At 38.6% G+C, this 26,249-nt stretch overlaps 1 protein-coding gene across 42 annotated transcripts in view; it reads right to left on the bottom strand.

The window, feature by feature from the left end:
• Positions 1-26,249, bottom strand: part of EPB41L2 (erythrocyte membrane protein band 4.1 like 2) — a 113,036-nt gene that overhangs the window by 55,620 nt on the left and 31,167 nt on the right. For all 42 annotated transcript variants that reach the window (XM_087940927.1, XM_087940914.1, XM_087940958.1 and 39 more), the window contains exons 2-3: positions 8,289-8,728; positions 4,098-4,289 (exon numbers count right to left, since the gene is read on the bottom strand). In XM_087940927.1, the coding sequence (XP_087797053.1) occupies positions 4,098-4,289; positions 8,289-8,714 (618 nt within the window). In that variant the 5' untranslated portion in view covers positions 8,715-8,728. The remainder of the gene's footprint in view (positions 1-4,097; positions 4,290-8,288; positions 8,729-26,249) is intronic.

Below are 26,249 nucleotides of genomic sequence, written 5' to 3'. Positions count from 1 at the left end.
GAATAGCTTTGGGTATCTCCTACTGCATGCACCATTTTTCTAAACAGAATTTCTACTGCAATATGGCCTTCAATACCGATTTGTGCAGCTCTAGATCTTCATTTGAGTCTGGTATTTTGGCTTGCACAAATGTTATCATAATCTTTGGTCTTGGCTTGGATGCTTCATCAGGCCAGAGCAGAGTACAAATGAGACAGACCTTGTTTATGGTATTCCAAGCTTAAGGATCCATAAAGTAAATTTAAATAAATGTAATTTGCTGGTTGGGATCTGGCATTAAATGCCTGATTGAGTTATGGATTTGCCTTTAAAAAGCCCCAGAAGGATTCTATTTATTCCGCATTGTAAAGATTTCTTTGGCATCAAAGAATGTCATTTAGAAAAGGCAGTTGTATTATCTGATGTTCTTCCAGACTTTGTTCGCAATAGTTTCATCATTGCTATATAAACTGAGGAGCTCATTAGGTAGATGTTACAGTCACATCCTGACTTTTTCCTTAATATAGCAAAAATGGGTAATTTCCCCAGTAAATAAGAACAGATGACAACGAGAGCATACTCTGGCATGGCACCAATATCAGGAGAAATAATACAATGTGCAAATTGTGCATTTTGCCTTGTTCTTTTTCTGTTGAAATTTTTGTTGTTGGTAGTTGCCCTGAATGGAGGGCTTTAGTAATGGTCTCTTGAGAAGGGACTGTTCCAGGGATGAAGGAATTATACCCTACTTCAAAAACGATAATAACACTGCATGGAATTATCCCTTGGTCATCTCCCAAGCCACCCTGATAACTCAGGAGGGCCCAGAATTTAACAATCAAGTGGTTGAACTAGCAGATTAAAGAACCTTATCCATGTGCTCAGTGTTACAAAATTGAATTCAGTCCATATGACTTTACAAATTTGTGCTATGGGCAACTCAACTTGTGGCTTGGACTGCCAAGTCAAATTCCAACTCCAAGTGACTTTATCTGCCAAAAAGCATTAATACTCCCCACTGTGGTTCCATAGATGGTTCTGTGGCAGAAAAAAATGCTGATTTAATATGTACAACAATTTTAGTATTTGAAGTTGGACATGTGAATGTTCCCAACACAAAGAATATGACTTGACTGATGATTAGTGAAGCAGGTTTTATAAATATAGCAGAAAAGAGATTTCTTTACAACTTGGGGACAGGAAATTCATACTAGTAGGTGAGTTGAAAAAAAGCAAATGTTCTGTATATATGTACTAGGAAAGGAAAGGCACAAGGAACTAAGTACAGATTAGCAATCTTTTAGAGAAAAGATTGTCTAAAATGATGAACAAACATTATAAACCTTTATTCTGATTTTAATAAATTAATAAATTCAGGTACATACCTACCATATGTCTAAAAAGCTGTTTTATACATTACATATGAGCATCTTTTACAAAAATGCATGTCAAACTCAAATGAAAGAACTGATTATTAATCAGTTGTACAATATAATAAACATTTGAATTTCAAAGATAATTGTTAATCTTTCCCCAAAGTATATAGTTTAACATTCAAACTGGTTCACTTGCAAAGAAATTGAAGACAGCGGTGTAATACCAGGTTTTAAAGATACCTCACAAGGTCTGGAAAGGAAATTACAGCCCTGCCACTTTAACATCTGCTTTATGCCACTTGACAGAAATGGTAATCAAATAAAAAATAAATAGGTTCATAGAAACTAAGCTTTGTTGAAGAAAAATCAGCATAAACAAATTCTAATTCACCAACTTTTCAGAGTTTTCTAAGAAAACAATAGGACCTGATGGAGGTGACCTTGCTGTTACTCTATACTTGGATTTTCAAAACATCTTTAACAAAGTTCTTCATTAATGGTTCTGAAACTTAGTGATCATAGGTTTAGAAGAAATGCTTTTTATGGATTGCTAGCTAATTGGATAAAAATACAAAAGAGTGACTAAATGGGAACATAAGAAGATTCTTAGAGCCAATGATTTTGAAGATGTTGGCTTATGAATAAATGACAAATGGGGTATTTATCATGGGTTAAATGATACTGACTTCTGGATAATATTAAGAAGTCTGGGATCATAAGAACCAAGTGACTGTGAAGAAAATCCTAAAGGATTTGGTTTTTTTAATTTGGTAAATGTTTACCAAATGACAAGTACAGTTTAAGTAAACAAAGTGATGCACACTAGGGCAAAAACCCTAAATTCATACATGAGGACTGAACTCTTTGTAAGTACCAGTAAAAATGCTTTTGGGTGTTTTAGTAGATGGTTAAATTAACATTGTTGACAACTATTAAAAAGAAAAATCCATGCTATGGATCATTAGGAAAAACACAGAAAATTAAAATCCCAACACTGAAATGATTTTATACAGATCTGTGTACTTATATTTTATACACTGCTCAAAAAAATAAAGGGAACACTTAAACAACACAATGTAACTCCAAGTCAATTGCACTTCTGTGAAATCAAACTGTCCACTTAGGTAGCAACACTGACTGACAATCAATTTCACATGCTGTTGTGCAAATGAATAGACAACAAGTGGAAAGCATAGGCAGTTAGCAAGATATTCCCAATAAAGGCGTGGTTCTGCAGGTGGTGACCAAAGACCACTTCTCAGTTCCTATGCTTTCTGGCTGATGGTTTGGTCACTTTTGAATGCTGGCGGTGCTTTCACTATTGTGGTAGCATGACACGGAGTCTACAACCCACACAAGTGGCTCAGGTAGTGCAGCTTATCCAGGATGGCACATCAATGCGAGCTGTGGCAAGAAGGTTTGCTATGTCTGTCAGCATAGTGTCCAGAGCATGGAGGTGCTACCAGGAGACAGGCCAGTACATCAGATGTGGAAGAGGCTGGAGGAGGGCAACAACCCAGCATCAGGACTGCTACCTCCACCTTTGTGCAAGGAGGGACAAGAGGAATACTGCCAGAGTCCTGCCAAATATCCTCCAGCGGGCCACAGATGTGCATGTGGCTGCTCAAACGGTCAAAAACAGACTCCATGAGGGTGGTATGAGGGCCTGACTTCCACAGGTGGGGGTTGTGCTTACAGCCCAACACCGTGCAGGACGTTTGGCATTTGCCAGAGAACACCAAGATTGGCAAATTTGCCACTGGCGCCCTGTGCTCTTCACAGATGAAAGCAGGTTCACACTGAGCACATGGGACAGATGTGACAGGGTTTGGAGACGTCGTGGAGAATGTTCTGCTGCCCGCAACATCCTCCAACATGACCGGTTTGGCAGTGGGTCAGTAATAGTGTGGGGTGGCATTCCTTTAGGGGGCCGCACAGCCCTCCATGTGCCTGCCAGAGGTAGCCTGACTGCCATTAGGTACCGAGATGAGATCCTCAGACCCCTTTTGAGACCATATCCTGGTGCGATTGGCCCTGGGGTTCCTCCTAATGCACGACAATGATAGACCTCATGTGGCTGGAGTGTGTCAGCAGTTCCTGCAAGACGAAGGCATTGATGCTAACGGACTAGCCCGCCCATTCCCCAGACCTGAATCCAATTGAGCACATCTGGGACATCATGTCTCGCTCCATCCACCAACACCACGTTGCACCACAGACAGTCTTGGTGTTGGGGGGTGCTTTAGTCCAGGTGTGGGAGGAGATCCCTCAGGAGACCATCCGCCACCTCATTAGGAGCATGCCCAGGCATTGTAGGGAGGTCATACAGGCACATGGAGGCCACACACACTACTGAGCCTCATTTTGACTTGTTTTAAGGACATTACATCAAAGTTGGATCAGCCTGTAGTGTTTTTTTCCACTTTAATTTTGAGTATAACTCCAAATCCAGACCTCCATGGGTTGCTAAATTTGATTTCCATTGATAATTTTTGTGTGATTTTGTTGTCAGCACATTCAACTATGTAATGAACAAAGTATTTAATAAGAATATTTCATTCATTCAGATTTAGGATGTCTTATTTTTGTGTTTATTTTTTGAGCAGCGTATAAATCTAGTTTGCATTGGGATGCTGTATATTATTAACATATAACACATTACATAGTTTAGTCCTCATTTCTACAAAAGTATTACACTTACTCCCTCTTAGAGAAAAAAATAAATAAAACTCACTAGCTTACCTCAAGGTCACAACTGTATTCTGTGCCATCCAAAAGCACAACTTTAGCCTGTACTATCCTGATCTTCTTAGGAGTTTTTTGAAGCACTCTTTCTACTTTGACTTCACTTGTTTGCACCTCTTTTGTCTCTCTTTTCCGATCTTCAGTGTTTTCTGTAGCTTCAGAAATAATTTCTTTGTCTTCTTTATCAGACTGTGCAAGGAAATATATATTACCATACAGTAATATTATAGTTACAGAATTTAAATTTAATCAAATGCATACACGCACATTTCAAATTACAATAGCAGTTAATCATTAAGATATACATATATCTGTTTCCTCTATCATTTTGCTCAGAGAAAATACAAATTGTCTATAGAAAAAACTTGCAGGAGGCATCAAGCATGCTTCACTAATGATAAAACATTTTTTTCATACTTCAGGCAAGTGAAAAAAATAGAATCAGGACAGATATTCTGAGATTCTACTGCATGAAAGTAGAGGACACTGGCCACAAAGAACCTAAAGATATATTGACAAAATGGTGCTGTGACTTCTTTCTAGAGCTCAGTTAGGTCTAGATATTCTGAAATGCAAATGTGTCTCACTAGTGCACATACTGTCCAGACTGAGAACTCTGAAACAGCTTCAACTGAAAACAGGGCTACTGTGGCTTGAGACAAGTATGTAACTTTCCATGTTCATATACTGGTTCATATACATGTTCAACCTAGCAACTGTCTCTTTAGACTACCAATCTTAAGAGAACAAATCTCTAAGACACTTAGTTAGTCTGCTATTTTGAGACCTTGGCTTACCCAACTATTAGAAAAAGAATTATTTCTTTTGTTGGAGGGTAAACAGAAGCAAAGGTATTACAACTGGAAACACACAATTAAGTTTGTTCATTTGAAAATAATATCTAGTTACAAGTCTAGTTTCATTTTGTCTTTCCTCATCATTTCTATATCTTTGTCAGAATCCTAATCATTGAATACTCTATGCAAACAAGTAAATACAGTTCCTTCTTTAAGAATAAAAAAACCTTATCTATACAGCTAGTCTATTCTGCTTCAAGCAGCAAGTACCTGCAGGCTTCCAAGCAGTCACAAATAGGTTATGAATGCAAAAGACTTTACAATAAAGGGAGCCACAAATGTTTCTGCTTATCGTACATATTGCATCATCTAAGCAAGTTACTTAACATCTGTTTTCATACGTTTGAAAAATAAATTATATAAATTAGGAAGACCTGAACTGGGCAAAACTGGCTTTGGAGGGAGGGGGAGGGCTGAGCAAAAAGAATTACAAGGAGAAAAAGCAAGGATGATGCAACCTGAATATGTTTTTCATTGTTGTAATTGGCTTGCAGATTAAAGGTTGTGGAAAACTGAATCATATTAATACATTACGAGAAAGAAACTGATAGGAGAGTAGCTATACTGAACTCCAAACCCTTATTTTCCTGTTTTACAGTGCTGATTATAGAAGAGGATTTTCTGAAAATTTACATAGTTAAACATAATATTTGAAAAATGAAATGAACTTCACTGGGTTTGAAATTTAAAGATGTACCCAAAGTTACGTTTGGGGAAAATGGGCGTTGGTCCTTACCTGATACGCCCCTTCTTGGCGAGCCGCGAGGAGCATCCAGAGAGTGGGAGGTGCTTCAGAGTCCTCTCTCACAGGCTGAGCTTCAATTGAGGAACGCTCTGCCCCCTCACATGGCTCCATGCTGCGTTCCCCAGTTTTTGCGAGGATGAAAAGGAAAGGCTATGTAGTCGTCCTACTAAACTAGTGGATCCTTGGCTGAAACAAGTTCCCCCACCAGACGGAGAAAAAGGGGTGGGGCTGGATGCTTCTTGCGGCTCGCCGAGAAGGGACGTATCAGGTAAGGACCAACGCCCATTCTCTCTCGAGCCGCTCGGAGCATCCAGAGAATGGGACATACCAAAACTTGGCAGTCCTACGGGAGGGACTCCGTCTGGGCCGGAAGCCCCTCTGGGTCACTGATGACCCTCTGTAGGACTCGACGGCCAAACGAGGCCTCCGCTGAGGCATACACGTTTATCTTGTAATGCCTGATGAAGGGAGACGGGGAAGCCCAGGTGGCTGCCCGGCATATATCAGCAATTGGGGCTTGTGTGGCCCAGGCCGCTGAAGTAGCCGCACTCCTGGTGGAATGAGCGGTGATTCCACTGGGTGCAAGGAGAGATTGAGATTGGTAGCATTTGGAGATAGTGGCCCTAATCCAGCGGCTGATGGTTGAGGGGGAAACCTTGAGCCCCAAGGACCTGGGCTGAAAGGAGAGGAAAAGGGATTCCGACTTCCTCAGGGGCTGGGTGCGCTTGATGTAGATGCGCAAGGCCCGCCTAACATCTAGAGTGTGCCAGAGAATCTCCCTGTCCCTCAAGGGTCTAGGACAAAAGTTTGGTAAGACCAGTTCCTGCGACCTGTGGAAGGCAGAGTTGACCTTAGGCAGGAAGGTGGGGTCGGGACGAAGAACCACCCGGTCGGAGTGGAACACACAAAGGTCCCTCCTAATCGATAAGGCCGCGATTTCTGAAACCTGCCGTGCTGACGTGATGGCCACCAGAAAAACTACCTTAAACGTTAAGAATTGAAGGGAGGACTCCCTAAGAGGCTCAAACGGGTGTCTTGTGAGCGAGACAAGGACCTTATTGAGGTCCCAGGTAGGGTATCTGTGAACAGTTGGGGGGCACAGGTTAGTGGCACCTCTGAGAAAGGCCCTGACCCTAGGTGATGGGAAAGGGAGCCGAAACTATCGCAGGAGACGACAGTTGCCAGGGCTGCAACTTGCCGCCTCAGGGTGTTAGGGGAAAGCCCCTTGAGCAGGCCCTCTTGGAGGAATTCCAGAACCTGGGCAACAGAGGAAGAGAGGGGGGTGATTTGGGAGAGAGATCGAATGAGCAGCGAAAAACCTGAATCAGCCAAGGAGCCTATCTAAAAGCAGCCTGTCTCTCCGAGGCTGAGCAAAAACTGGGGAACGCAGCGTGGAGCCACATGAGGGGGCGGAGCGTTCCTCAATTGAAGCTCAGCCTGTGAGAGAGTACTCTGAAGCACCTCCCACTCTCTGGATGCTCCTCGCAGCTCGAGGGAGAAAACCCTGAAAAGCATTTTACTTACTGAACCAAATCCTGGAGAAAATTTACCTACATGGTCTCTAAGAGTGACACCAACTTGATGGCAACACCGGTAGTTTTCACTTAACTGCCACAACTGGAATCTTGGTCATTGAAAGCAGTCATTAAGCAGGATGTCACATGACTACTTCACTCAGTGCCCCAAATCTCAGCATATTCAGTTGCAGTTATTAAGCAATTTTGAGGGTTTTTAAGCAGAAACGTTCTCAGATAAGAAGCCTCTGATTTCTAGGGAATGGTTGAAAAAAATCCATCCCAAAATTCAAGGAGAATTTTGGCAAAGAACATCTGCAGCATGAGGCATTTACAGCCAGCTGCTAGAAACAAGAGGGAGTCCATTTGTCTTGGGGTTGGCTGGAAAAGAGCTATTCTGAAATCCAAGCAGGATTTTTGCACGCCTCATACTGCAAACACTCCATGCCAAAATCCTTGGATTTCAGGACAGACCTTTTTCAGACTAGCCTTCATAAACCAATGGAGACCTGTCATCAACCTACCCAACGACCCACAACATTACACAGTATTACTTGTCTTACTGTTTCTTATTTAAAGGTAAAGCTTTCCCCTGTCCAGTCATGTCTGACTTTAGGGGGCAGTGCTCATCTCTCTTTCCTAGCCAAGGGAGCCAGCATTATCTGAAGACATTTCCAGGGTCATGTGGCCAGCATGACTATATGCCGAAGGTACATGGAATAAGGCACTCAGGTCTCGAACCGGGGCTCCCAGTGTCTTTAATCGCTGAGCCATTACAATCCCCAAGTTTCTTATTCAAACATCAGCAAACAAGAAAAACCTCTATTCTAGTTTATAAAAATTAGGTAAATTTCAATAGCTAGATTTTGCTGAATCTGAAGTAACAAAATTATAATATTTGGTTAGGCAGAAATGAACAGTATGATTCACTACCAAATCAAAATACTCCTCAGAATGAATGGTATTAATTTATATTAACAAAAGAAAATGTAACATAACAGTAGCCACAACAATACAAGGTCACTAAAGTGTGATTCCTAAAGTTTGTTTTGTTTTTCTGTCTAGGATGTACCTGTGACTCAACATGTTTTTCTTCTTTATCACCACCCACTTCAGCTTCTTGAAGATTCTCAGAAATGTCCTCTAATTTTCCTTTAGATTGAGCTTCTTCTTCTGAAAGATGACATTCTCCTTCGTCCACTGCTGTCTCTTCTTCTGATGCTAGATGCTCTCTTTTCTTAGTTTCATCTTTGGGTTCTGATATGCTGTATGATTTTTGTTTCTTAAGCCAGGGGGGTATAAAACGAGAAATGCCCTTTCCACCTGAGCTTTTAGGGCTCTTTTGGGTAGCTGCAGTTGGAAGGACAGGAGAACCTTGTTCTATTTGTTTCTGATCTTCTTGACTTTCTGGTGCATCCCCAGCATTTTCACTTCCTGTGTTAGTCCTCAGATTCTCTGATTCTTTTACTTCACTATCTGAACCACCTTCGGTCGTCATTATCACTTGTTGCCCTAAAAAATACAATATTTTTTTTGCTTAGAACATTTTTTAAACAGATGACTTTTTGGTAATTCCAATCAATTAAAATAGGCATCTAGATAAAATACAGTATCAAAAACTCAATTTTGAGTTATTGAATCATTTTGGTAAAAATGCAAAAAATATGCTGCATACATCTGCATACATTTATAGGTAATAAAAGTTGATAATAAAATGCAGAAAGTAGCTAACCAAGCATACACATGTAACTGTGTATTTCACATTTTAAAAGATTAATATCAAATATGTGTCATTAGATGCATCAGTTTTTTACTCCCTACAAATATAATTAGAACCTGTTAACTACATGCATTTTCTCAAATATTGTTTATGTAACATATTTCATTCTTCCACCTGGATCATCATCCTTACTAGGAAAAATGTTTACTGAACTCAGTCGGACTCATTTCCAAGTAGACATGCATAGAATTCTACTAGCAGTGAAGTCTAAAAGGCATTTACTGTGTGTCATTTTCAGCTTGAATTTTATTGCAGTTAATGCTGGAAATTACAAAATGACACAAAATATTAAAACATTGGAAATATTAAAGGGGATCCTTAAAGAATGGAGCCATAAATTATTAATCACAATATCAACTTTGTCAGTAATGGTGTCTATTTCTGCGGAAGGACTATGTCTAAAGGATGTTAATGAAAGAATGACAGATGGCGAATAAAATAAGATCTAACAATGCATTTACCATTTCTTAAAAATTCACTACATTTTAGTAAAGATGCTGATGTATCACTATACCATTTTTTTTGAAGCTCTAAACTACGGCGTATATCATTTCAAAGTTAAAAGGTATGATTTTGAACTATACTATTTGATTTATTCTGGGATGAACAATTTGATCATTCATTACTCATATTAAAACTGTATATAGACTTCAACAATTAGTCAAAAACACACTTCTATTTTGCAACAGACTGGAATCAATTCATGCTTTCTTATTACTGAAAATTCTATTTCAAAAGTTTTTTGACATATCGATTTATTTAATTTCTACAGCATAAGTTATATACAATTTTAGGGAAATCAAACCAGTATATTCAATCAGTGGTTTACAAGTATTAGATAATACAAATGATGCAATTGTAAGATGAAAATCCAGTCTCTAAAACGAGTAAGAGTAGTGCTACGCAAGCCCCAAACTTTGCTGGAAAATTCAACCTTAACAGAAAATAGAAAATGTTTTTTATTCCTTTCATTCTATCATAAATATGTATAAGACAACCTTGTTTCCATTTATCTAATCTCAAAAGAAAACATGAAACAGAACAAACAAAAAATTAACTATGGCATGTTTAGTTACCAGACAAATATGCTACTGTTTGGATCAGTTCAGTTACTGAAATGTACACAAATTTATTCTCAGAACTCAAAGCAAATAATTATGTAAACATTCTTAATCTACAGTAGGTGCAAACTCAAAAGAATTAACTTCTTGTCTTTCTAGAAGCAACAGTTCTGCCAGTCAAGGAATGTTGGCTGGCAGAGACATGTCTTCTCTACCATAGCTCTTGGCCTCTAAAACATTCTCTCTTGAGAACTGACGATGACCAGTGGTGGGATTCAAAACTTTTTACTACTGGTTTTGTGGGTGTGGCTTGGTGGGCATGGCTATGTGACTGGGTGGGCGTGGCTTTTTTGCACATACACACACCCCATTTTGGGGGCCTTCTGAGCCTCAGGCAAGCCTCTTGGGGGGGGATGTTTTTGCTCCCAGAAGGCCCCCGCTGGACTGCACCCCTCCTTCCAATTTTTGCCTTCCTGGGCCTCAGGGAATCCTCCTGGGCGAAGCAGTAAGACAGCTAGGGGAATCCTGGCACAGCTGATCGTATGAACAGCTGATTGTTGGGAGGGGAAAAAAAGAAATACCTTAAGGGGTGAGCATCAGGCAGGTGGGGCAAGCGAGTCAACAGCAACCGGGCGACTGGATTAGGGGCATGTCCAGCCAGAACTTACTACCGGTTCGACAACCCATGCCAAATCCTTGCTACCGGTTCACTTGAACCAATGTGAACCGGCTGAATACCACCGACGATGACCCCAATCTGCTGGCCTTTTGAAATCTGGTTGTAAGTTGTTGTAGTCATAAAATCAAAGAATCCAAGTGACTGAATTTTTCTGACATTTTTCAAGGTGGCTATTCAGCAAATCATTGTGGTCATTTGATGGGTTTCAAAGACCAGCCATTGTGCAGGGTGCCAAGATGTCTGACTGCATGGACAGTGTTTATTACATTTATAGAGTTTTTACAAGACGAAGGCAGCATCTGGATTGGAGAATAGATCCCACAAGTACATTGATACATCCTCCCAACCAATCCTTAAGACTAGTGGTGATGTTAGTAAATGAGATCACCTAAAAGCCTGGAAGGTCTGGGATTTTCCAATCCAATGGATAGAAGATGAGATCATGCAGTAACAAAAGAGGCCCCATAGCTAAAGGCTGCAGTTTGCTGCTAGCATCTAGCACTATCCATAGGATTTCAGTGGCTACCACAGTCATTAAGTGAATCATGTGATTGTTAAGCAAACAGCATAGTTGCTAAGTAAACCCATTCTTCCAAATTGGGTTTTTGCTGGAAACTGACAAAAAAGTAGATTAAAAAGTCACAAATTGTGGTTATAAGGGTGACCCATTTGCTATGTCCTCAAAATGTAGTTACATGATTGTGGGGGGGGGTAAACATTTTACAATGCCCAGAACTGCAGAGAGATTATACATTATACCAAGCCTTCAAGGTAATCCAGTAATTGCACACAGATAATCCTTGACCTATGACTATTCATTTAACGGCTGTTTAAGCTGCAGCAGTGCTGAATGAAGGGATTTACAACTGATCTTCGAAATTGCAGCCACTGCAATACATGATCAAAATTTGGGCCTTTGGCAACCTCCCTGCATTAATGACCACACAAGGACCTCAATTCCTCCATCTATCCTTCCTTTATCTGTGTCCTTTTAGCCATTCTGCACAGCAGCACTCCTTAGTAAGGTTGGGGCTGAAGTTGAGTCAGCTAGCTGCCCCTGCCCCTAGGTCTCTACTTCATCCCCATACTCCCACTGAGAAATACCGCTTCAAGCCTCATATCACAGCCAGTACAGCATAAAATCCCATTTTCCCCTGCCACCCAATGCTCCACAGCCCTGCCATGCCTTGTACCTAGAGGTCAGGGTAGCACAAAATGATATAGGACAGAGTAAATCTATAGAATTGTCCACAATTGCTGTTTTGTCCCTTGGTATGATGAATTTCTTTCTGCTTTGAATGCCAAGGCTTCAGGTTTCATTCCTGTCTTCTTCAACTGAGAAAGAATCCAGTTTGAAACTACGGGAAGCAACTCTGTCTATATACCAATACTGACATAAAGTGAGTGGTATGATCTAACTGCATATAAAACAGCACTCTAAAACAGCAGCCCCCAACTTTATGAGCGCCAGGGACTGGTGCTGTGGACTGGAGGGCATGTGGTTTTGTGTGCTGCCTGCATCCCACAGATCGGGCATTGCTTGTTTGTGTGGTCCGGTTTCTGGCATGCCACTACCTGGTGCTGGTCCATGGACTAGAGGTTGGGAAGCCCTACTCTAAAACATATCATGAACCTAATTAAACATGTGGTCCCTTTCTTGATAAATGATGTAAAGTTATTCAACACATGAAAAAGAAACAACTGCACAATTTTATCGTATTTCTCTATGCAACATAGTGAAAAGAAAAAAGCAGACTGAAAAGAATGAATTTTCACATCCTACACAGGAATTCCCTAACTCTGGAAAATTCTTGTGGACAATAATAATGAAGGAATTATTTATTGTAAAATGATTCAAGTAAAACAACATATTTCCAAGATAAAATATTTTTTCAAAGAGGCAATAATGTGGAATGAAACATTTTTTTTAAAATTAATGTATTTTATTTTTCTGAAGAAAAAACAGTACTTTACTTAACAGTAATGAATTATGTTAATTTTAAAGACAATGAGACAAGTTGTTACTTTCATATTTTAATGCTTTCCATGTAATCATTCATGCACAGAAATCTAGTATCTACTGTATACATTTCTCTCTGCTATATAAAAATATAAGTAACCAAACAGTACATCTTCAAATGCAGATTATTAATATCTAGTTGGCATAGAAAAAAAACCTCTTACTCCACACTAATTCCTAAAAAAATATACAAAATAATTATTTTATTTTGGGTAAAATTGACAATTATAATTAAAAACACAAAAACTGCTGAAAAAATGTTACATCAAAAAACAATCCTTCAAATACATTAACTATTTTAGAAGACATTATTTAAATTTGAAGAACACAAAATCTAATATTATATTGTACCTTTGGTAGGTACAGTTGGTCTCAAATTTTGATTATTCAATATAAAAAAAACCACAAGTTTACCATGTTCAGTGATATTTTCCTACTTGAAAAATTAATTCAGCCATTAATTTGGGTAGATACAATTTGCAGAATAGGAATGGATACAATAATCATAATTTCCAGAGTAAAGGGAAAGCCTATGTCCAAAGCAAGAACAGACCAAGAAAAATATGTATGTGAGCTGAAGTTGTATATGCTACGCATACAAATAAACATATGCAATGCAACTGTGTTACAGATGAGCAAATCCCAACATGTCCTTGATTACCTCTGAGTATAAGTCGACAAACAGAAATAGTGACTGAGGGAAAAACTAAAAACATCAGTGAACTGAATGAACTTAAGGTCAGAAAGAAATGGGAAATGACTCATCACACCCATTTGCTCTGGTATTTTCCTCATGCCAGATTCCACAGCTATTTTCATGAGGCAACATTAAGTTTCTTTGTAGTTCAGATTCGTCAGGACAGACAAATTTTCAGTAAATAAGGAGAATGAGTACACAATTCTATTGCCTTTAGCAAGTCTTTGCTGGTGGCCTAGAAAATTTTGATTTGCTACAGTTGGATAATCCGAGGTGTTAATTACAAATCTAACAGAATGATTTATGAATTTGAGTGTTTCCTGGAGAAAGGGATAAATTGGAAAACAAATAGAATTTCAGTATGACAAAGGCAGAGGGCCAAAAATGATTCAGATAAAGCCTATCAAAATTCTTGAGTACTTAAGAATTGTTAATATATTTTTGAAATGATAAATAACACAGATCTTCAACCGTTTAAAATAAATCACAAACCAGAATTGTAACAAAATAAAAGAATATAAAGATTAAAATAAGATTCTTGTCTAATTTCTCAGGAACTGCCATTTAATCTACATTAGAGGTAGTCTTCAACTTACAACAATTCATTCAGTGACCACTTGAAGTTACAAAAGCATTGAAAAAAGTGTCTTATGGCCTTTTTTCGCACCTATGACTGTTGCTGCATCCCTGTAGTCATGTGATCAAAATTCAGATGCTTGGCAACTGACTCATATTCATGACAGTTGCAGTGTCCAGGGGTTATATGATCTCCTTTTGTGACCTTCTGATAAGTAAAACCAGATTCACTGAACAACCATGTTACTAACTTAACAACTACAAGAAAAATGAGGCAAACATCTCTTAACAAATGTCTCACTTAGCAACATAAATTTTTGGCTAAATTGTGGTTATAAGTCGAGGACTATCTGTTCTCATTTAGATTGAGATCCTTGGTTTTGCTTTTTTTATATGACAAAATTGACTAAAACCAAATTTATAACTTAGTACAGTATTGCAATGTTATATGTACAATAAGCTTTGTATGTCCTGAATGGTACCATACACAAGAGATGTTTTTAAATTAGAAATGCAGCTTTATGGAACCCAGAACTGTTGTTTAAATATTACTAGAACAGCAATATACTATAGATTTTCATTATACATTCTGTTGTCACCAACCAATACAAAATGGACCCATGAGCAGACAAGCGTTTCTGATATTATTCAGGGGTGGGATTCAACCGGCATTACTACCGGTTTGGTATCTGCATGCGCGTGTACTATACTATTGGCTGAGCCACCGGGAAAACTAATAAGCGCTGCGCACAGGTGCACAGCATTTCAAAAAGCACTTTTTTACTGCTTTTTCAACCTCAGCTATGCTGTGCAAAGCAGCTGATGTTGAAAAAGCAGGAAATAAAGGACAGGTAAGAGCCCGGGCAGGTGGGTGGGCCAAACAGCAGCAGGCACAGAACCAGTTTGGTGTCTGCTGCACTCCAGAGCTACCGGTTCTATAGAGCCGGGCAGAACCAGAAGCATCCCACCCCTGGTATTATTGATTTGGTCCATAAACATTAAGCAACTCTCTTTAAGTAAATGATTATCACAGAAATCAAATCTAACCAATGATATTAAAAATTCTCTTGTGCTTTGGTTTTTAAATCTGTGCTAGTTTAATGAATTGTGCTAAGTGAGAAGAATACTGCCTCTGCTACAGTTTTCTCCTATAGGAACAGTAGCATACCATACATATTTTTAATCTTTTTGAAAGACAATTGCATTAATTATGGCTAATTCGTTGAAATGATTTCAGGAATTTTACAAAAGTAAGGTATCAGTTCACCGACTGTCGCATAGAACAAAACACAAGTTCTGTATTTATAAGATACATATAAAACAATTTCTCAAGCACATTAAAAGAAAATAATAGAAAAAATTTTAAATATATATTGTAACAAGTACTAAAACAAAACAAAGATGCATCTGATCATTACGTCCATTTTATCCTAGCCTAAATGATGTGTTAAACCTGTTGTCATAAGCTTCTTTAACAGCTAATCATTCTGAATAAAAACATAACTGTAAAGAATGAGAGGAATTGGCATGTTGGATGCAGTACAAAGGAGGGAGGACAACTGAAAAAGTGTTTACTTTCATATTATCTAGGACATTTCCTTAAAAAGAAAAGATATTAAATATAAGTCAGCTATGTTATTTATGTCTTCACAATAAATTTATGTTACCTGGACAGGTAATAAAATAATTAAGTTAAAAAAAGTTAATAAAGCTTTAGACTTGTTAACTATAAACTGTCAAGTAAGATACCTTAACTCAAGTCAGAGTCTAGAAGGTCAACATAAAAGCTAATATTGATGGCTATGGAAACTAACAATCTCATCTAAAAGGCAGTAAACAGACTTATTAAAATCTCAAACTTATTACCAAAATATGGATCTATGGTAAAGATTCCCCTCACACATACATGCTAGGTGTTTTCCAGCTCTAGGGGGCAGTACTCATCTCCGTAACAAAGCCGAAGAGCCATCACTGTCCAAAGACATCTCCATGGTCATGTGGCCGGCATGACTAAATGACAGGCACACTATTACCTTCCCACCAAAGTGGTCCCTATTTTTCTACTTGCATTTTTACATGCTTTTGAACTGCTAGGTTGACAGAAACTGGGACAAGTAATGGGAGCTCACTTCATTACGCTGCGATAGGGATTTAAACCGCTGAACTGCCTACCTTTCTGATTGACAAGCTCAGTATCTTAGCCACTGAACCACCGCACCCCTTTTCTATGGATATTATCTATGGATAATCCAAAATATTATTTATAGATCCTAATAGATTTGAGATTTTGTTACACAAAACATTTAGTAAACATAATTTCTACTAAATTAGATCTTTTCCATACCCACAAGAAAAAGTTAATGACTATGTATACTATTCATAAATCTACACACCATCCCACAGGAATGAGAAACTTTTAGTTCTATAAATGGTATTATCCTGTAAATGGTAGTTAGCCAAACCCTAATTGTCTACAGCACAATGAGCATTTAGAGCAATCTTTCTCAACCTCATCAATTTAAAGATGTGTGGATCTTAATCCCCAGAATTCTCAAATTCACACATCTTCAAATTGCCGAAGTTGAGAAAGATTGGATTAGAGATACTAAGAGTTGAAACTACAACATTTGGAGGACCAAAGACTAAAAATATGGTGCAGCTCTATGGTGTTGCTCTATCTCTGTGCATATGTTTAAATGCTTAACCTCCCCCTTTCTCCAGAAGCCAAAAGCTCCTGTATCTTCTAAAGCATAACTTTTGAAGGATTTTAACATTCTTCAAATTTAGTTCAAATTTGCAATGTTTCCCAATCTGTTTCCTTCCGTTGCTCTACTACAACTCCCATGACAGCTAGCCAGCATGGCTGTTGGCCAGCACAGCTGCAAGGCAAAAAGGCAGAAAGAATGTAAGGTCACACTTAAGCTCAGAAGAGGCTGTGGTGGTGAATTAAAATTCTGAACAAAAGGGTCAAGAACAATCTGTTATGCTTAACATGAGATAGGACTAGAAAGGTACTTCATAGTTTGATTTATGGTGACTCTTATGTACACATACACTTTATATTCAGGTATAAAACAAGAAGAGTAAAAAAAGGTCACCATATTTTTTCGAAGTGAGAAGTGCAAATTTCATCACACTACTGGATTAAAACTGAACTCGTATGGGGGATGTGCAATAATAGGCATTGGTATAATTACCTGAGAACGCACTTTCTATCTACGCTGCAAGAGAGTCCAGGAATGAGATATGACTCCTCCTTGATGTCATAGAGTTGCGTCTGCCACTATATAAAAAGCCAGCCCCTAGCTGGCTCCCCAGCTTTTAGGCAAAGATGCTTGACAGGCGTAACATGTCTCTGGAAGATAACAGTGAAATTAATTCACACACAACCCACCAAAACCAGACACACAAGGGTGGGGCTGTACTCTCTTGCAGCATTGATAGAAAGAGCGTTCTCAGGTAATCATACACATTCTCATCCACGCCATGCCAGGAGTCCAGGAATGGGATATACCAAAGCCTGCACGTCCACGTGAGGCCCATCATCTGGTCCACTCACTCTGACTGTGGGACAACCTTCTGTAGTATCCTTCTTCCAAACGCGGCATCAGCAGAAGCAAAGGAATCCTGGCGATAGTGCTGTATAAATGGCGAAGGAGATGCCCAGGTAGCTGCCCTGCAGATTTCTTCGAGAGAGGCCTGGGTACACCAGGCAGTGGAAGTAGCAGCACTTTTAGTGGAGTGGGCTGTTAGATTCTTGGGCACCGATAGGGACAAAGTCTGGTAGGCCTTGGAGATACATGCCCTGATACATCTACCTATGGTAGATGATGAAGCCTTGTTCCCCAAGGAATTAGGATGGAAAGATATGAACATAGTTTCGGACTTCCGAAAGGCCACAGTACGTTTGATGTAGATACAAAGGGCTCGCCTTACATCCAACATATGCCATTTGTGTTCCAAATCATGGAATGGTTTGGGGCAGAAATCTGGTAACACTATGTCTTGATGAAACCAAGAATTCACTTAAGGAACAAATGTAGTCTTAGAACCACCTTGTTCTCATAGAAAATGCACAGATCCTGCATAACTGAGAGTGCTGCAAGTTCCGATACTCTCCTGGCCGATGTAATGGCCACTAGAAAAACCGCCTTGATGGTCATAAACTGAAGCGATAAGAGATCTGAGAGGTTCAAACGGGGTTCCCATAAGGGCCTGCAACACTTTAGGGAGGTCCCAGGTGGGATACCTGTGAATTACAGGGGGTCGTAGATTAGAAGCCCCCTTCAAAAACCTGCGAACTGAAGGATGATGAATAATTATCCCAGGACAACACCGATGACAGAGCCGCCACCTGACGGTAGAGGGTGTTAGGTGTGAGCCCCTGATCCAGCCCATCTTGAAAGGAAAATTAACACATCTGCAACAGACACTGAAATGGGATCTCAGGCTGAATGTGAACACCAAGTGCTGAAGACCTTCCAGGTAGCATCATAGATGCGAGTAGTAGAAGGCCTACGGGAGGCCTGGATGGTCTCTGTCATCCTGTCAAGAGATTGCCGCTCAAGCACCAAATGGCTAAGCAGAACCACTGAGGGTCCGGGTGGAATAAGGTTCCTTGATGAAGAGAGATCTTGTTGGCCGGGATCCTTCAGGGCTGGGCTACAGACAGATTCACCAGATCGGCAAACCAGGGTCTCCTGGGCCAATGGGGTGCCAGGACTATGAGCTCCGCCCTTTCCTCCAACATCTTCCGAATGATTGCCGGAATGATAGGAAGAGGGGAAAGGCATAGAGGAGACCTGAAGGCCATTTGCTCCAAAGTGTGTTGGTCCCCTCCCTGGGTTGGAAATCTGAAAAGAGAATGGTTTTCATTTGGAGTCAACTCTCTGTGGAGTAGTCTTAAGGTTAGTGGTTTATATTAATTTTTTATAATATATTCTTTTAACAAAGATATTTTTAAAATATTTTTATGATTGTTTTATGTATCTGTGATTTTATTTGATTGTTGTATACCCTTACAGAGTCACTATTATATATTCTAATAGAGTTGCTATTAGTGAGATGGGTAGCTTTATAAATATGATAAATGAACAAATAAAGGTCTGCCCCGTTTCTTGTAACATTCTACATTACAAGCTACTCGAGATGGAGTTTTCCTGAAGAGGATGTGGTAGGTAGCTTGTTGCATCCATTTTTATTTTGGAGGATTGTGATTATGTACATTTTAAAAGGGGTGTCAAACTGGATTTCTTCAAGGGCCAGATTAGCACTGTAGTTTTCCTCTGTGGGCTGGTGGTGGTGGTGGTGGGAGATGGGGGGGACATGATAGATGCCTCCTGCAGCACCCTGCCAACTCAAATAGCATGTGGGGGTACACATGCGGCCCCCTTGCACGTTTTTGCTCTCCCTGGTCTCCTCCAGCATGTTTTTGGCCTGTTTTTCAGGCTACTTTGGGCCCATTTTTGGCCTGATTTGGGCCCATCTTTGACCTGTTTTAGGCTGCATTTTTCAGCCCAGGTTTCAGCCAGCAGTGCTGCAGGAGGTCATGGAGGGTGAAAATTAGGTGGGGGGTATGCAGGACCCATTTTAGCTGCCAGAGCACCGTGGGATGGTCCTCTGATATTTCCAGGTCGGCTCTGAGGGCTGGATTTATGCATCCCAGTTTTAAAACATCCCCCATGTATGGTATAAACTTTAATATTTCCACAGTAAAAATATAAAATTAAAAAAATAAAAACAACTATTCTGAATTAGTTGTTTCTATTTCTATTTATATTTTTATTATGAAAGTATTAAAGTTTATATCATACATGGAGGGTGTTTCATTGTGTCTCAAACTGCCATGACAAATACTATTTTATCAAAAAATTATTTCTATGCTAGAGAAAAAAATTACATTAAAAATATGAAATAGTCTAGTTAAATTGTTTTGTTGTCCACCCCTCAAATAATTATCCATATTAATACTTGGCTCTTTTTCAAAATATTATTGTCAATCCTTTAACAAGCCAAAAGAAAAGCATGTCCCATATAAAGAAATGAACACTCCAAATGCTGCAGACAATTTGAACTACTGAATAAATGATATATAGAACGCATACAGTACAATATGGAAAAATACATGTTTTCAAGAAATGGAATGCATGCTGATACCAGATAGATAGATAGATAGATAGATATAGATATATAGATGTATGTATGTATGTATACATATGTATGTATGTATGCATATCTGATATCTAAAATAGTGGATATGCCTAAAGATTAAAATCTGCTGCGATTTAGTATTTACAGAAGTAGATAAAATGATCAGTTAGAAAATCAAAATAAACCCAGAATTACTTTGTTGAATATTTGGAAGACAATAAGAAAAAGATCTAAAGAATTGTGGTTTATATGTTGATTACAACAGGAACGTTTATATAACACAGAATAGGAAGAAGAGAATTTTATCCTTAGATTAATGGTGTAAGCTGCTTTACTATACTGCAATGAAGAAAAATCAACCCATCTGTTACATTTTCAAATAATCTAAAGGATGTTTTTGAGATATGGGAAGATATTTTTTTTATCAGGAAAAAACAAGGCCAAAATTGCCTGTTTGTTATATGGAAACATATATATCATTTCTAAAAGTTTCTGAAGTTAACAGGTAATATTTATAATTATATATAGTATTGCTACTGTACCAACCTCTCTGCTGTGTGGCTGTCTCTTCATTTGAGTTCCCCAACTGCGTATCAAGGTTGGCAGTGCAATTCTACATCTTATAGTCCTGGAAGATTTCCCCGAAAGTAGAGCCTGAAGTGGCTAAGGAGTTCATATCCATCATGACAGATATAAGCCTATCCCAGGTCATCCAGTGTCTCACATGGATCAATGGTCATATACCTGATCTGGTCCTCTTCTTGGAGCAATGGCAACATGATCTGGAGTTGGGAGAGCTCCCTCTAGCTCCTTTATCATGGTCACATTATGTCCTGGCAACCATAAAATTAAACCCCTGGTGACTGATAGACGTTGAAGAGTTCTCAAGAGAGCTAGCATTGTTCTTGCTGGTCTGCTGCATAGTCTGGCTGAGGCCTTAGTCATCACTTGTAATGAGAAGGCTGTTATGGTTTTTGATCAGGTGCATGCAATCTCTTCCTTCCTATGGAACCTGTCACTCTCTGTGGTTTGTGGAAGAGCCAAGAGAGATGAAATAGGATAATATATACCTAAACTACTGCTGGAGATTAATGAAGGATAAACTTGAACAAACACCGGTGACAGCCACTCTAAGGTATAGCTAGGTGCTATAAGTGTGGCAAAGCACCATTACTTTTCCATCCTTACTGTGTTTGAGGATTGCTGCCTGGCAGTCATGTTCCAGGTGACTTGAGCTCTTCTAGGTAAGGGGTACCTAGAGATTCATCTGCATGGCCATACAGAAGAAATTTCAGAGCATTTGTTGGACAAAATAGCTCAAATTCATTCCCAGTTAGATGGCAGCCTTTGTGCAGGTATGAAGGAGGTACCTGGGGACAATCTTGTTCTCTTTTTTGAGAACATTTTGAATCTGCTGAACATGAAGAGGGCCCTTATGACAACAAGCTTGGCCATCTGCTCATTAGATGCCTGCTCAAGGAGGGGTCGCTCCCTCCACAAGAAGTTATCACTGGCTCCCACTATACTAATTGATGTCCAACCTTCTTTTTTTAGGGAAGGTTGTGCAGCAGCTTCAACAGATCCTTGATTAAGTGGATAATATGGACCCCTTCCAATCAGGTTTCAGGCCCGGATATGGGACCGAAATGGCAATGATTGCACTTTTGGATGATTTCTGACAGGAGAAGAATGGGGGTAGTGTATCCATTCTGGTTCTACTTGATCTCTTGGTGGATTTCAATACCATTAACCAGGGTAACGTTCTAGGTTGGTACAAGGGATTGGGAATGGGTACAACTGTATTGTGCTAGTTCTCTTCCTTCCTACACCAACACTAATTGGTGTTGGCTAGTTCTCTTCCTTCCTGCAGACAATTTGAACTACTGAATATTTAGTTAAATGATATATAGAACGCATACAGTACAACACCAATTAGTATTGATCATCCTGAGTCCTTCATTTATGAGGTGCCACAGAGATCAGTACTTTTTTCTATTTCTGTTAAATATCAACATGCAAACGCAGGACATCATCATCAGTTGCCAGTGGGTAAGATATCTGATATTTTCTTGATGTTTTCAATGGATCAGTGTATTTTTAAAAGAAATATATAAAACCGAATTTTAAACTGAAAAAGTACTTGCTGTTCCAATACTAAACCAGCTGAGGAATACTGGTCAGGTTTTCTTATTAATCTACCAAAACAGCAAACACATTTCTTGGGAATGTGCTTGAAAACTATAGATTCAGTTGTGGCGGAAATGTATGTAATCACTTTTTAGTCAGGATTCAGGTCTAGATCGGATGCTGAAATCACACTGATCACTCTTGTTGATGATGTGTAATAGGTATGAGATAATGACACTAGTATTCTCCTAATCCTATTGAATGCCTGTAGCTTTTGGTTTCACTGCTCATGGCATCCTCCTGAACAGATTTTAGGAGTTGGAAATGGGAAGTATTGATTTCCAATGTTTCTATTTCTTCCTAACAGGGAGATCCCAGTCAATGGTAATTTGGGTGAAGAGGTCATGCTCTAATGATATTCGGATTGAGATGTCACAGTTCTTAAAACCCTCATTCCTCCTATTCAACTTTGAAGAGAACTTTTCTCGTTGAAGCAACGGCCTGAGATTTTTTTTTTTGGGGGGGGGGAGAGAGAGATAGCCAGGTTTCAACACTACATTCATAATATTTATTCGTACATCTCAATTCCAGGCTGAATAGGAGATCCAATGAAAGCTCTAACTCTAATGTCTGATCTGGGTGAGGAAGAACACTATCAGGTTTAATTCCAGAAAACAGAGTAACTGTGGGTGTAGAAAACATTCCAGTTCCAGAGATAATCCTTGCTTCTGGATCACATTTCCTCATGAGGTGATAGTTTGTAATTTGAGAGTCTTCCAACTCACAGCTCATGCTCGAAGAGCAAGTAGCAGATGTGGCTAAGGCATCGATAATGACCATTCTTGGATTTTAGGCCCTTGTTTCCAGTTATGCTTTAATTAACTCACACATAGCAAGTTATTGTTGCCTTTTAAGAGTATGATTGCCTTTTAAGAGTATCCAGAAACTTCAAATGGTCAAGAATTCAGCTACTGGTGTTGTGGTAGGAGCATTTACATCTTTACATCACGAACTGTTTCTGGATATAATTGAAAGTGATGGTTGTCACCCTCTATAGGCCCCATAAAATTAAAAATGACAGTTTCCCTCCAGGTCGCTTCTCTTAAAGACTAATAAGGGGACATGTATTCTCCCTGCAGCTCTCATTCATTGGAGCAATGTACCTCAAATCCCATGCTATTGGGTTTTAGGGCAGTTATCAAGAAAGTTCTGGAAGTAATTGGTCTCCATTATAGAATTTGGCCTGATGCTGGATTGTTCCTCGGTGTCTATTTTGATTTTAACATTCTTATAGAAGTGTTAGCCAAACAGATTTCTTCAGAATTGGAGCAGCATATAAGCCTAGGAAATAAATATGTCCACATCACTCCCCCAAATCAATTAAATTATCAATTCTGTCAAATGGGAGATAGCCTGCAACAGTCCAGCATTACTTATTTATGACCAGCCATATTGGCTATTGTTGATTTCTGCATTACTGTCCAAGTGTTTATTAACATGCTCTTTAATCTGTTCAAAAATCTTGCACAGCACAGAAATCAAACTGACAGGTCTGCAATTTTCTATCCCTTCTGTTTTTTTTTGCACATGTGAAGATTTGTTCTCTTCTAGTCTCTTGGAATTTTGTCAGTTCTCCATGAGTTCTTAACCAGTACACATAACACTAGCAGTAGCATTTAGACTTATATACTGCTTCACAATGCTTTATAGCCCTCCCTAAGTAGTTTACAGAGTCAACATATTGCCCCCAACAATCTGGATCCTCATTTTACCGACCTCTGAAGATGGAAGACTGAGTCAACCTTGAGCCGGTGAGAATTGAACTGCTGGCAGTCAGCAGAATTAGCTTGCTATGCTGCATTGTAACCATTGCAGCACCATGGCATCACAGATGCTAGTTCTGTTTTAACCTCTGTTAATTCTTTCAGAATCTTAGGATACATTTAACCTGGCTTGGGAGACTTGAATTCATTTGAATTAGCTAAGTATTTTTAATCTTTCTTTGATCATCCTAAATTGCAATCCCCCGCCCCTTTCACTAGAGACATAATAATGGCCACCTAGTTTTCTTCTTAAGAAAAGATAGCTATAAATTATAAGGCAAGACATTCTGCTTTGTCACCTGTTACCAATTCATTGCTTTCTTCTGTCAACAGAACCAACAGCCTTGTGATTAAACTAGAAATACCCAATTCCTGCAACCATTCTTCATATTGTTTTAAACTCCAGTCCACTAATCATTTTTGTTTTTCTCTGCATTCCTTCTAGAGTTTCAACATCTTTTTTTATATCATGGCAACCAAAACTGGGTGCAATATTCAACTGTCTTCTCAGGGTATTATAAAGTGGTATTAACACTTCACGTGATCTTGATTCTATCCCTCTGTTAATGCAGGCTAGAACTGCGATGGCAGCTGTAGTACACTATTGGCTCAAATTTAAGTGAAATGTCCACTAGGACTCCAAGATTAAAATTAAAATGAAACTACCAGTTGAAATGCTAGATCATAAACTAATTTAAGATGCTATTAACTTTAACTATTAGTCTGTTCACATTTTCATATAAAGTTATTCCAGAAATGAATATTTCATTTTAAAGTTTAAGCCTTAATACGTTTCGAGTTACGCTTCCATTTCTTAATATCAAGAACAGTTGGACTGCATCTTCAATTTTATTCTCAAGTAATTACATATGTTAAATATTACACTTCCGCTTCTCCAAGAACAATTTACTTAAGATAAACAAAAGAAGAAAAATGTTATCAATGTTAGAATATTGGTTTCCTTAAATTTGAAGCAATATTACTATGAACTTTGTATCTGACTATTTCAAGTGTTCATTTAATTTATAACACTATCACACTACAAATGTAAAGATACAGTATAAAGCAAATCAAATTTCTCCAATAATTTTTTGCAATCTCATGAACATTATGTTTTCTTAAGCACTGGTGAAAAAAATTGAAAATCTAAGCATACTATCTCAACATGGTCACCTACGTCCATGTTTCTGCTAGATCTAAACAAAATAAATCTCTAAATTTTTGGTAAGATAAATGCCCTGATAAATTACTTTCAGTAAAGCCTGTTCAATCATGTGCTTATTTTTCTTTGATCAAAATACAACTTCATGGAACTTTTTCAAGATTGGTCACTCACTACCAATAGCAAAAAAGCTATTCAGAGAGACATAATAGCAATAGCACTTATACTTATATGCCACTCCATAAGTGCTTTACATTTGTTTACATTCCTTACTCAATATTATCATTGTCATTCAGATTGCTTACTAAACATTTCTATTAAAAATGAATCTACTGCAATCTACTACTAATAAATGTGTAAAGGAACACTTGTAAATCTGTATTTGAATTTTTCTTTTTACATTGTAAAATCTTCCACTTAGGGATTGTTTTCCGTTAAAATTTGAATAAAACTGCAAAATAAATAAATGGGCAAACAGATTCTGTTATTCATATTGCTATAGAACTGATAAACATGCAACTCTTAGCATTTGGACACATTTAGTACTTAACCTACAGGTATAAGTACTAAAACTACAGGTAGTTCTTGACTTACATTCATTTAGTGACTATTCAAAGACAATGGCACTGACAATGGCACTGACAATGGCATCATTTTCCACATTTAACAACCGCTGTATCATTTCCATGATCATATTTTTGATGGTTGCAATATCCCAGGGTCATGCTCTTTGTGATCTTCTGACAAGCAAAGTCAACAGAAATGCCAGATTCATTTAACAACCATGTTATTCATTAACAACTGCAGTAATGCACTTAACAACTGTGGCAAGAAAGGTCCCAAAATCAGGCAAAAATCACTATCAAATATCTCAGCAACATAAATTTTGGGCTCAATTATGGTTATAAGTTGAGGACTACCTTTATTTCAAATTCAATGAAAGATGGTAAACTTTTGT

The sequence above is a fragment of the Pseudonaja textilis genome, chromosome 1 (assembly GCF_049901715.1).
Source record: "Pseudonaja textilis isolate UNSWEBS1 chromosome 1, rPseTex1.2, whole genome shotgun sequence".
Taxonomy (NCBI): domain Eukaryota; kingdom Metazoa; phylum Chordata; class Lepidosauria; order Squamata; family Elapidae; genus Pseudonaja; species Pseudonaja textilis.
The sequence above is the reverse complement of the archived record's forward strand: the minus strand, read 5'-3'. Positions and strand labels throughout refer to the sequence as shown.